A 13,772-nucleotide genomic window follows, 5' to 3' on the forward strand; every position below is an offset into this window, starting at 1 on the left:
TGGGGGTGTGTGTGTGTGTATTATAACTGAGATTCTATATTGGGGGTGTGTGTCTATTATAACTGAGATTCTATATTGAGAGTGTGTGTCCATTATAAACTGAGATTCTATATTGGGGTGTGTGTGTGTATTATAACTGAGATTCTATATTGGGGGTGTGTGTGTGTATTATAACTGAGATTCTATATTGGGGGTGTGTGTGTGTATTATAACTGAGATTCTATATTGGGGGTGTGTGTCTATTATAACTGAGATTCTATATTGGGGTGTGTGTGTGTATTATAACTGAGATTCTATATTGGGGGTGTGTGTCTATTATAACTGAGATTCTATATTGGGGGTGTGTGTGTGTATTATAACTGAGATTCTATATTGGGGGTGTGTGTGTGTATTATAACTGAGATTCTATATTGGGGGTGTGTGTGTGTATTATAACTGAGATTCTATATTGGGGGTGTGTGTGTGTATTATAACTGAGATTCTATATTGAGAGTGTGTGTGTCTATTATAACTAAGATTCTATATTGAGAGTGTGTGTGTCTATTATAACTAAGATTCTATATTGAGAGTGTGTGTGTCTATTATAACTAAGATTCTATATTGGGGGTGTGTGTGTGTCTATTATAACTAAGATTCTATATTGGGGGTGTGTGTGTGTCTCATTATAACTAAGATTCTATATTGGGGGGGGGTGTGTGTGTGTCTATTATAACTAAGATTCTATATTGGGGGGTGTGTGTGTGTGTCTATTATAACTAAGATTCTATATTGGGGTGTGTGTGTGTCTATTATAACTAAGATTCTATATTGGGGGGGTGTGTGTGTGTCTATTATAACTAAGATTCTATATTGGGGGGGTGTGTGTGTGTGTATTATAACTGAGATTCTATATTGGGGGTGTGTGTCTATTATAACTGAGATTCTATATTGAGAGTGTGTGTCCATTATAACTGAGATTCTATATTGGGGGTGTGTGTGTGTATTATAACTGAGATTCTATATTGGGGGTGTGTGTGTGTATTATAACTGAGATTCTATATTGGGGTGATGTGTGTGTATTATAACTGAGATTCTATATTGGGGGTGTGTGTCTATTATAACTGAGATTCTATATTGGGGGTGTGTGTGTGTATTATAACTGAGATTCTATATTGGGGGTGTGTGTCTATTATAACTGAGATTCTATATTGGGGGTGTGTGTGTGTATTATAACTGAGATTCTATATTGGGGGTTTGTGTGGTGTGTATTATAACTGAGATTCTATATTGGGGTGTGTGTGTGTATTATAACTGAGATTCTATATTGGGGGTGTGTGTGTGTATTATAACTGAGATTCTATATTGAGAGTGTGTGTGTCTATTATAACTAAGATTCTATATTGAGAGTGTGTGTGTCTATTATAACTAAGATTCTATATTGAGAGTGTGTGTGTCTATTATAACTAAGATTCTATATTGGGGGGTGTGTGTCTATTATAACTGAGATTCTATATTGAGAGTGTGTGTGTCTATTATAACTGAGATTCTATATTGGGGGTGTGTGTGTGTATTATAACTGAGATTCTATATTGAGGGTGTGTGTGTGCTATTATAACTGAGATTCTATATTGAGAGTGTGTGTGTCTATTATAACTAAGATTCTATATTGAGAGTGTGTGTGTCTATTATAACTAAGATTCTATATTGAGAGTGTGTGTGTCTATTATAACTAAGATTCTATATTGGGGTGTGTGTCTATTATAACTGAGATTCTATATTGAGAGTGTGTGTGTCTATTATAACTAAGATTCTATATTGGGGGTGTGTGTGTGTGTATTATAACTGAGATTCTATATTGGGGGTGTGTGTCTATTATAACTGAGATTCTATATTGAGAGTGTGTGTGTCTATTATACTAAGATTCTATATTGGGGGGTGTGTGTGTGTGTGTCTATTATAACTAAGATTCTATATTGAGAGTGTGTGTGTGTATTATAACTGAGATTCTATATTGGGGGTGTGTGTGTCTATTATAACTGAGATTCTATATTGGGGTGTGTGTGTCGTATTATAACTGAGATTCATATTGGGGGTGTGTGTGTATTATAACTGAGATTCTATATTGGGGGTGTGTGTGTGTATTATAACTGAGATTCTATATTGGGGGTGTCGTGTGTGTATTATAACTGAGATTCTATATTGAGAGTGTGTGTGTGTATTATAACTGAGATTCTATATTTGGGGGTGTATGTGTCTATTATAACTGAGATTCTATATTGGGGGTGTGTGTGTGTATTATAACTGAGATTCTATATTGGGGGTGTGTGTGTGTATTATAACTGAGATTCTATATTGGGGGTGTGTGTGTGTATTATAACTGAGATTCTATATTGAGAGTGTGTGTGTGTATTATAACTGAGATTCTATATTGGGGGTGTGTGTGTGTATTATAACTGAGATTCTATATTGGGGGTGTGTGTGTGTATTATAACTGAGATTCTATATTGAGAGTGTGTGTGTGTATTATAACTGAGATTCTATATTGAGAGTGTGTGTGTGTATTATAACTGAGATTCTATATTGAGAGTGTGTGTGTGTATTATAACTGAGATTCTATATTGGGGGTGTGTGTGTGTATTATAACTGAGATTCTATATTGAGAGTGTGTGTGTGTATTATAACTGAGATTCTATATTGGGGGTGTGTGTCTATTATAACTGAGATTCTATATTGGGTGTGTGTGTCTATTATAACTGAGATTCTATATTGGGGGTGTGTGTGTGTATTATAACTGAGATTCTATATTGGGGGTGTGTGTGTGTATTATAACTGAGATTCTATATTGGGGGTGTGTGTGTGTATTATAACTGAGATTCTATATTGAGAGTGTGTGTGTGTATTATAACTGAGATTCTATATTGGGGGTGTGTGTGTGTATTATAACTGAGATTCTATATTGGGTGTGTGTGTCTATTATAACTGAGATTCTATATTGGGGGTGTGTGTGTCTATTATAACTGAGATTCTATATTGAGAGAGTGTGTGTGTATTATAACTGAGATTCTATATTGGGGGTGTGTGTGTGTATTATAACTAAGATTCTATATTGGGGGTGTGTGTGTGTATTATAACTGAGATTCTATATTGGGGGTGTGTGTGTGTATTATAACTGAGATTCTATATTGAGAGTGTGTGTGTGTATTATAACTGAGATTCTATATTGGGTGTGTGTGTCTATTATAACTGAGATTCTATATTGGGGGTGTGTGTGTCTATTATAACTGAGATTCTATATTGAGAGAGTGTGTGTGTATTATAACTGAGATTCTATATTGGGGGGGTGTGTGTGTATTATAACTAAGATTCTATATTGAGAGAGTGTGTGTGTATTATAACTGAGATTCTATATTGGGGGTGTGTGTGTGTATTATAACTAAGATTCTATATTGAGAGTGTGTGTGTGTATTATAACTGAGATTCTATATTGAGGGTGTGTGTGTCTATTATAACTAAGATTCTATATTGGGGGTGTGTGTGTGTATTATAACTGAGATTCTATATTGGGGGGTGTGTGTGTGTATTATAACTAAGATTCTATATTGAGAGAGTGTGTGTGTATTATAACTGAGATTCTATATTGAGGGTGTGTGTGTGTATTATAACTAAGATTCTATATTGAGAGTGTGTGTGTGTATTATAACTGAGATTCTATATTGAGAGTGTGTGTGTGTATTATAACTGAGATTCTATATTGGGGGTGTGTGTGTGTATTATAACTGAGATTCTATATTGAGTGTGTGTGTGTCTATTATAACTAAGATTCTATATTGGGTGTGTGTGTGTGTATTATAACTGAGATTCTATATTGGGGGTGTGTGTGTGTATTATAACTGAGATTCTATATTGGGGGTGTGTGTGTGTATTATAACTGAGATTCTATATTGGGGGTGTGTGTGTGTATTATAACTGAGATTCTATATTGAGGGTGTGTGTGTGTGTTATAACTGAGATTCTATATTGAGTGTGTGTGTGTGTATTATAACTGAGATTCTATATTGAGTGTGTGTGTGTATTATAACTAAGATTCTATATTGGGGTGTGTGTGTCTATTATAACTAAGATTCTATATTGGGTGTGTGTGTCTATTATAACTAAGATTCTATATTGGGTGTGTGTGTCTATTATAACTGAGATTCTATATTGAGGGTGTGTGTGTGTATTATAACTGATGGTCTATGCTGAGGGTGGGTGTCTCACAGAGTGTGTGTATTATATCTCTGATCCGCGATCTCCCTCTCGGACAGCTCGGAGATTCGCACCAAGGTCCCGCTGAAGTACGTGACTCCCGTTATCCTGCTGGTCTTCATTCTGGCTCTGTATCTGCACGCACAGCAAGTGGAGTCCACGGCTCGACTGGACTTTCTCTGGAAACTGCAGGTGGGGGAAATCTCTCTTTATATTCCCCCGGGAGAGTGGGTTTGGTGGGGGTGGGGGGAGCGGAGGCTGGGGATGGTGAAGAGGGGAGGATCACTTCCTACATGAGTGGAATTGTTGTGAGTGACCATACCCGGCTGATGTTTTAATCTGATCGCTGGCTGCTAAAGGGTTAGATTACGAGGGCAGCCTTTTGCACACCAGGCTTGTTCCACTTGGCTGGTAGAGTCCTATCGCTCTCTTTCATCCGTCCAGGCCACAGAGGAGAAGGAGGAGATGGAGGAACTCCAGGCTTACAATCGGCGGCTGCTTCACAACATCCTGCCCAAGGACGTGGCGGCCCACTTCCTCGCTCGCGAGCGTCGCAACGACGAGCTGTATTACCAGTCGTGCGAGTGCGTGGCAGTCATGTTCGCCTCCATCAGCAACTTCTCCGAGTTTTACGTGGAACTGGAGGCAAACAATGAGGGCGTGGAGTGTCTCCGACTGCTGAATGAAATCATCGCCGACTTCGACGAGGTGAGTAGATGGGTTCTGGGTACGTGGGCGCGGGAGTGAACGTCTGTGTGCATGTCTGTCTGTGTGGGAGGGGTTTGAAGGGAGAAAGGGGAGATGTCGGAGGGGTTTGGAGGGAGAGAGGGGAGATGTCGGAGGGGTTTGGAGGGAGAGGGGAGATGTCGGAGGGGTTTGGAGGGAGAGGGGAGATGTCGGAGGGGTTTGGAGGGAGAGGGGGAGATGTCGGAGGGGTTTGGAGGGAGAGAGGGGAGATGTCGGAGGGGTTTGGAGGGAGAGAGGGGGAGATGTGGGAGGGGTTTGGAGGGAGAGAGGGGAGATGTCGGAGGGGTTTGGAGGGAGAGAGGGGAGATGTCGGAGGGGTTTGGAGGGAGAGAGGGGGAGATGTCGGAGGGGTTTGGAGGGAGAGAGGGGAGATGTCGGAGGGGTTTGGAGGGAGAGAGGGGGAGATGTCGGAGGGGTTTGGAGGGAGAGAGGGGGAGATGTCGGAGGGGTTTGGAGGGAGAGAGGGGGAGATGTCGGAGGGGTTTGGAGGGAGAGAGGGGAGATGTCGGAGGGGTTTGGAGGGAGAGGGGGGATGTCTCTCGAGGCGGAGGGCGTTTAATTTGGTTGTCCTTTGCTGACAGATTATCAGCGAGGAGCAGTTCAGGCAGCTGGAGAAGATTAAAACTATCGGCAGTACCTACATGGCAGCCTCCGGTCTCAATGACTCCACGTATGACAAGGTTGGAAAGTCACACATCATGGCACTGGCAGACTATTCCACCCGGCTGATGGAGCAGATGAAATATATTAACGAGCACTCCTTCAACAACTTCCAAATGAAAATCGGTGAGTGAGTGCGTCAGGATCTTTGCACACGCTCAGACCCTCTCGCATGCACTCGCGCTCAAACTCTCTCTCTCTCACACTCACTCACTCACTCTCACACACACCTTCTCACTCGCGCACTGTCGGAGGGTCAGCACCGAGGGAGCGCCGCGCCGTCGGAGGGCTCGTCTGTCGCACGAGACGTTAAACTGAGGCCCCCGTCTGCTCCCTCAGTTGGATGTAAGAGACCCCACGGCCACAACTTTGATGACGAGCAGGCGGGAGCTCTCCCCGGTGTCCTGGGGCCGATATTTATCCCTCAACCAACATCACTGAAAAACAGATTTTCCACTCATTTATCAGATTGCGGTTTTGTGGGACCTTGCTGTGCGCAAGTTGGCTGCCACGTTTCGTACAGTACAACAGTGACCACACTTCAGAAAATGTCCTCCCATCGGCTGTGAGGTGCTTTGGGGCCTCCTGAGCTGGTGAAACCGCTGGAGGAACGCGAGTCCTTTCAGTTTTATCGTACATCCGAGCTCTGTAATCCTCGCTGAGGCACTCTCTCTGACTCATTCTCTCTTCTTCCCTCAGGATCTGAACATTGGGCCAGTGGTGGCCGGTGTAATCGGAGCTCGGAAACCTCAATATGATATCTGGGGGAACACTGTGAACGTGGCCAGTCGCATGGACAGTACAGGCATTCCCAACAAGATTCAGGTCAGAGCTTGCTGTCAATGTGTGTCGGAGAACAATACGCAGGCTGAGTGTGCATTACACACGGGGATACACAGGCTGGGTGTGCATTACACACGGGGATACGCAGGCTGGGTGTGCATTACACATGGGGATACGCAGGCTGGGTGTGCATTACACACGGGGATATGCAGGCTGGGTGTGCATTACACACGGGGATACGCAGGCTGGGTGTGCATTACACACGGGGATACGCAGGCCGGGTGTGCATTACACACGGGGATACACAGGCTGGTTGCGCATTACACACACAAATATGCAGGCTGGGTGTGTTTTACACATGGGAATACACAGGCTGGGTGTGCATTACACACGAGCATAAGCAGGCTGGGTGTGCATCATACACAAATATGCAGGCTGGGTGTGCGTGTTACGCACAAATATGCAGGCTGGGTGTGCGTGTTACACACAAATATGCAGGCTGGGTGTGTGTGTTACACACAAATATGCAGGCTGGGTGTGTGTGTTACACACAAATATGCAGGCTGGGTGTGTGTGTTACACACAAATGTGCAGGCTGGGTGTGTGTGTTACACACAAATATGCAGGCTGGGTGTGCGTGTTACACACAAATATGCAGGCTGGGTGTGCGTGTTACACACAAATGTGCAGGCTGGGTGTGTGTGTTACACACACAGATATGCAGGCTGGGTGTGTGTGTTACACACGGGAATCCACAGGCTGGGAGTGTGGTACACACAGCATTACACAGGAATACACAGTCTGGATGTGTGTTGCACACGAGGACATGCAGGCTGGGTGACAGGAACACATTACTGCACTGCCCATTGTACCAGGCACCTGGTGTTTGCTGTATCAAAACTCACTCCTATCTATTCTAATCCTGTTGGAACTGCCAGACAATTGAAGTTCAGTCTATCTAGATTGCATTCTACCCTCCTGGCAGTCCCATGATACGATGATAATGCAGTTATTGACTGATTAGAGTGATCGATCCCTTATTGATTCGTCAACAGCAAAGCGAGACGCGAGGCGAGGGAACCACCTCCCTACCTGCCCCTGATGATGCAGAATCCAAAGTTCCTCCCAAAACACTTAAGTGTCTTCCCGGATTGCTGACGCAGTGCGTCCAAAAGCGTCATTCTCTGAACGAAATCCCTCCAGTTTCAATGAATCAGTATTACCAGCTACTACCATCTCCCCGGGGAGCCCTGTTCCACCGACTGACCGCTCACTCGCTGAAATAATGAGAGTCAGGCCTCTTCAGGGGGTGATGTCAGGACGCACTTCTTCATACAAAGGGGAGTGGAAATCTGGAACTCTCTCTCCCAAAAAGCTGTCGCAGCCGGGAGTCAGTTGGAAATTTCTGAGATGGATAGATTTTTGTTGGGTAAAGGGTATTAAGGTTTACGAGACTAAGGTGGGTAAGATGGAGTTAAGATACAGATCAGCCTTGATCCGATTGAATAGCAGAACAGGCTCGTTGCGGCTGAATGGCTTCCTCCTGCTCTGTGTCAGCACTGACCCTCCGACAGTGCGGTGCTCCCTCAGCGCTGACCCTCTGACAGTGCGGTGCTCCCTCAGCGCTGACCCTCCGACAGTGCGGCGCTCCCTCAGCGCTGACCCTCCGACAGTGAGGCGCTCCCTCAGCGCTGACCCTCCGACAGCACGGCGCTTCCTCAGCGCTGACCCTCCGACAGCGCGGCGCTCCCTCAGCGCTGACCCTCCGACAGCACGGCGCTCCCTCAGCACTGACCCTGCGACAGCGCGGCGCTCCGTCAGCGCTGACCCTCAGACAGTGCGGCGCTCCCTCAGCGCTGACCCTCCAACAGCATGGCACTCCCTCAGTGCTGACCCTCCGACAGCGCGGCTCTCCCTCAGCACTGACCCTGCGACAGCGCGGCGCTCCCTCAGCGCTGACCCTGCGACAGCGCGGCGCTCCCTCAGCGCTGACCCTCCGACAGCGCGGCGCTCCCTCAGCACTGACCCTGCGACAGCGCGGCGCTCCCCTCAGCGCTGACCCTCCGACAGCGCGGCGCTCCCTCAGTAATGGCACTTGGGAGCGTCAGACCCAGATGCTAGTGCCCGGGGCGCTGGAGCGGAGCCTCGAACCCACCAGCGTCCCGAGAGGTGAAGGAGAGGTACGGCCGGTGCACCATCACTAATAATTGCCTCTCCGTCTCTCTCTTTCCAGGTGACGGGGGACATGCAGCAAGTCCTGGCTGCCAAGGGTTACTGCCTACAGTGCCGTGGGCTTGTCAAGGTAAAAGGCAAAGGGGAGATGATGACCTATTTCCTGACCCAGGGTCCGGCCAACAGTTAGCAGGGATTCGGAGGGAGAGCAGAACGGAGGCGGGGAGCATGAAGAAGCTGCCGGATCCATCTCGACAAGGCGATGCTTTTCCGAAAGATATTCAGGAGGTCCAAAGATATATATATATATATATATATATATATATATATATAAAAAAAGGTGCCTGAATCTTATGTACTGGAGTGGAAGCATCTTCTGTGAAGATTATTCCCATGTGGCAGTGGAAGAATTTCGCAGCACGGGAGATGATACTTTTTAAAATGATCTGAAAAGTGACTTATTTATTATTATTATTGGGGGGAGGGGGGGGGGGGGTTTTCCAGCATTTTATTTTTGGGCTCGGCAACTGATCTCTTGGGGACTTGACCAAAGAAGACGACGGGGAGTGGGGGGCGGAGGGGAAGAGATCGGGTGGTGGAGGGGGGTTGGGGAGAGGGGAGTGAGGAGGCTGGGGCAGATCCCCGCAAAGCGACCGGCACCTGGAGAGCTATGGCCGGACAGCGATGAGGAGACGAGTTCACGGGGACTTTCTGTACTTGCGACTGGCCGCGTTGGTCACTCCTCCGCTGACTTGCACAAACTCCGAGCCAACCCGTACCCAATTGCACCCTCTCTCCCTCCCTCCCCTTTGCTCTCTCTCCCTCCCTCCCTGCCTCCCCTTTGCTCTCTCCCTCCCCCCCCTCCCTCCTCCCTCCCTCTCTCTCCCTCCCTCTCCCTCCCTCCCTCCCTCTCCCTCCCTCCCTCCCTCTCCCTCCCTCCCTCCCTCCCTCCCTCTCCCTCCCTCCCTCCCTCCCTCTCCCTCCCTCCCTCCCTCTCTCTCTCTCCCTCCTCCCTCCCCTTTGCTCTCTCCCTCCCTCCCTCTCTCTCCCTCCCTCCCTCTCTCTCCCTCCCTCCCCTTTGCTCTCTCTCTCTCCCTCTCTCCCTCCCCTTTGCTCTCTCCCTCCCTCCCTCCCTCCCTTTTGCTCTCTCCCTCCCCCCCTCTCCTTTGCTCTCTCTCTCTCCCTCCCCTTTGCTCTCTCTCTCTCCCTCCCTCCTCCCCTTTGCTCGCTCTCCCTCCCTCCCCTTTGCTCTCTCTCTCCCTCCCCTTGCTCGCTCTCCCTCCCCTCCCTCCCTCCCCTTTGCTCTCTCCCTCCCCCCCTCCCTCCCTCTCTCTCCCTCCCCTTTGCTCTCTCTCCCTCCCTCCCTCCCTCCCCTTTGCTCTCTCCCTCCCTCCCTCCCTTTGCTCTCTCTCTCTCTCCCTCCTCCCTCTCTCTCCCTCCCTCCCCTTTGCTCTCTCTCCCTCCCTCTCTCTCCCTCCCTCCCCTTTGCTCTCTCCCTCCCTCCCTCTCTCTCCTCCCTTTGCTCTCTCTCCCTCCCTCTCCTCCCTCCCTCCTCCCCTTTGCTCTCTCCCTCCCTCCCTCTCTCTCCCTCCCCTTTGCTCTCTCTCTCTCCCTCCCTCCCCTTTGTTCTCTCTCTCCCCCCCCCTTTGCTCTCTCTCTCTGTCCACCCCCCCCCCCCCCCCGCCCCGCCCCAAACTCCCCGTCCTCAAGTGTTTGGCTCTTACCATTTTCATTTTACGTCGGCATTTGTAACCGGGTGGGGGGCCTTGGGGTCGAACTGTGCCAAAGGTTTTTTCCGATTGGACTACTGCCCTTGGGAGAAGTGGGCGTTTAGGGAGGGGCGATGATTCGAGAGGGCCAGGGTACGGGATCTCCAGAGGGGAAAGTTACCGGTGGGATTCCTTTTCCGGTATCAGGGAGCGGGTGGCTGCAAGAGTATTTTGGAAAGGCGGCAGGCTATAAGGGAAAAGGAATTTCGCCCTCGCTCGGCTGGGGTATTCTTCACGGCGTCAAAAGCATGCCGGGCAAGGACGCTGGAAAAGGAGAGTGGGGACTAATTGGATAGTTCCTTCAAAGAGCTGGCACAGGTACAGTGGGCCAAATGGCCTCACTTTTTCCCCTCTGTTCCCCTTCTCTCTCGCATTCTATCTATCTCTCCGTTCCCCCTCTCTTTCTCCTCCCTCTCCACGTGCACTCCATTTATCTCTCCCTCCTCTCTGTCTTTCACACTCTTTCTCTCACTGTCTTTGTCTCTCTCTCTCTTGCTGTCTCTCTCTCACTCTCACACTGTCTTTGTCTCTCACTTACTGCCTCTTGCGCACACTCTCTCTCTCTCTCACTCTCTCTGACACTGTCTTTGTCTCTCACATACTGTCTCTTGCGCACATACACTCTCTCTCTCTCACACTCTCTTGCGCGCACACACTCTCTCTCTCACACTGTCTTTGTCTCTCTCACATACTGTCTCTTGCGCACATACACTCTCTCTCTCTCACACTCTCTTGCGCACACACTCTCTCTCTCTCTCTCTCACTCTCTCTGACACTGTCTTTGTCTCTCACATACTGTCTCTTGCGCACATACACTCTCTCTCTCTCTCACACTCTCTTGCGCACATACACTCTCTCTCTCTCACACTCTCTTGCGCGCACACACTCTCTCTCTCACACTGTCTTTGTCTCTCTCACATACTGTCTCTTGCGCACATACACTCTCTCTCTCTCACACTATCTTTGTCTCTCACATACTGTCTCTTGCGCACATACACTCTCTCTCTCTCACACTCTCTTGCGCACATACACTCTCTCTCCTCTCACACTCTCTTGCGCGCACACACTCTCTCTCTCACACTGTCTTTGTCTCTCTCACATACTGTCTCTTGCGCACATACACTCTCTCTCTCTCACACTATCTTTGTCTCTCACATACTGTCTCTTGCGCACATACACTCTCTCTCTCTCACACTGTCTCTTGCGCGCACACACTCTCTCTCTCTCTCACATACTGTCTCTTGCGCACATACACTCTCTCTCTCTCACACTGTCTTTGTCTCTCACATACTGTCTCTTGAGCACATACACTCTCACACTGTCATTCTCTCTCACGCACACACTCTCTCTCTCTCTCTCACACTGTCTCTGTCTCTCACATACTGTCTCTTGCGCACATACACTCTCTCTCTCACACTGTCTTTGTCTCTCACATACTGTCTCTTGCGCACGCACACTCTCTCTCTCACACTGTCTTTGTCTCTCTCACATACTGTCTCTTGCGCACATACACTCTCTCTCTCTCATACTGTCTCTCAAGCACACACTCTCTCTCTCTCTCTCTCACACTGTCTTTGTCTCTCACATACTGTCTCTTGCGCACATACACTCTCTCTCTCACACTGTTTCTTGCGCGCACACACAGTCTCTCTCTCTCTCTCACACTCTCACACTCTCACACTGTCTTTGTCTCTCGCACATACACTCTCTCTCTCTCTCACACTGTCTCTTGCGCGCACATAGTCTCTCTCCTCTCACACTCTCACACTGTCTTTGTCTCTCTCACATACTGTCTCTTGCGCACACACAGTCTCTCTCTCTCACACTCTCACACTGTCTTTGTCTCTCTCACATACTGTCTCTTGCGCACATACACTCTCTCTCAACACTGTCTCTTGCGCACACACACTCTCTCTCTCTCACACTCTTTTGAAACATATAAGATTCTGAGGGGTCTTGGCAGGGTGAATGTGGAAAGGATGTTTCCCCTTGTGGGAGAATCTCAAATCAGGGGTCACTGTTTTAAAAATAGGGGGTCACCCATTTAACTCGGAGATGAGGAGAAATTTTTTCTCTCAGAGGGTCGTGAGGTCTTTGGAATTCTCTTCCTCAAAAGGCAGTGGAAGGAGAGTCTTTGAATATTTCTAGGCAGAGGTAGATAGATTCTTAATGAGCAAGGGGTGGAAGGTTATCGGGGTGGAGGCAGCAATGTGGAGTCAAGGTTACAATCAGATCAGCCATGATCTCCTCCTAACTTGTATGTTCGTACACACTCTCTCACAGACCCCTCTCTCTCTCTCTCTCTCTCTCTCCCACTCCCTCTCTCTCACAGTCCATTGTCCCTGTCTCTATCTCTCTCACATCCCTCTCTCTCCATATTTCTGTCGTGCTCTCTCACTCCCTCTCGCATACGATCCCTGTCTCTATCAATCTCACTCCCTCTCTCACAGTCCATGTCTCTCCCTCACTCTATCTCACTCCCTGTCTCTATCTCTCTCTCTCACATAATCCCTGTCTCTCTCTCTCTCACACGTTCCCTGTCTCTATCAATCTCACTCCCTCTCTCTCAGTCCATGTCTCTATCTCTCGCTCCCTCTCACACAGTCCCTGTCTCTATTTCTCTAACTATCCCTGCCTCTATCTCTCCCTCCCTCCCTCTCTCTCTCAGTCCCTGTCTCTATCTCTAACACTCACACTGTCCCTGTCTCTATCTCTCTCACTCCCTCTCACAATCCCTGTCTCTACCTCTCTCTCACCAGTCCGTCTATCTCTCTCACTCCCTCTCACAGTCCCTGTCTCTATCTCTCTCACTCCCTCTCTCTCACAATCTCTGTCTCTATCTCTCACTCCCTGCCTCTATCTCTCATTCCCCCCCTCTCTCACAGTCCCTGTCTCTATCTCTCACTTTCTCTCTCTCAGTCCCTGTCTCTATCTCTCACTTTCTCTCTCTCAGTCCCTGTCTCTATTTCTCTAACTATCCCTGCCTCTATCTCTCACAGCCCCTGCCTCTATCTCAAACACTCACACTGTCCCTGTCTCCATCTCTCTCACTCCCTCTTTCTATCTCTCTCACTCCCTTTCTCTCAGTCCCTGTCTCTAGCTCTCACTCTCTCTCTCACAGTCCCTGTCTCTATTTCTCTAACTATCCCTGCCTCTATCTCTCGCTCCCCCTCTCTCTCACAGTCCTGCCTCTATCTCTAACACTCACACTGTCCCTGTCTCTATCTCTCACTCCCTCTTTCTATCTCTCTCACTCCTTTCTCTCACAGTCCCTGTCTGTCTCTCACTCCCCCTCTCGCTATCTCTCTCACTCCCTCCCTCTCTCTGACAATCCCTGTCTCACTCCCCCTCTCTCCCGCCCGGTCTTGCGCTCCCTCTCAATTCACCAGCCCTTCCTAACATGGGACACTGAGATGT

General features: G+C 48.4%; 1 protein-coding gene across 1 annotated transcript; it reads left to right on the plus strand.

Annotated features, from left to right (window-relative positions):
* Nucleotides 1-4,272: 4,272 nt before the first annotated feature.
* On the plus strand, nucleotides 4,273-9,062 carry LOC137361327 (adenylate cyclase type 6-like; the record flags this gene model as incomplete). The annotated part of the gene is given in 5 exon segments (XM_068026228.1): nucleotides 4,273-4,416; nucleotides 4,669-4,932; nucleotides 5,553-5,765; nucleotides 6,331-6,456; nucleotides 8,648-9,062. Coding segments are annotated over 5 exon segments (876 nt in total), but the record flags the coding sequence as incomplete, so codon positions are not given.
* Between the last annotated feature and the right edge of the window lie 4,710 nt (nucleotides 9,063-13,772).

Source organism: Heterodontus francisci, unplaced genomic scaffold, assembly GCF_036365525.1.
Source record: "Heterodontus francisci isolate sHetFra1 unplaced genomic scaffold, sHetFra1.hap1 HAP1_SCAFFOLD_1473, whole genome shotgun sequence".
Taxonomy (NCBI): domain Eukaryota; kingdom Metazoa; phylum Chordata; class Chondrichthyes; order Heterodontiformes; family Heterodontidae; genus Heterodontus; species Heterodontus francisci.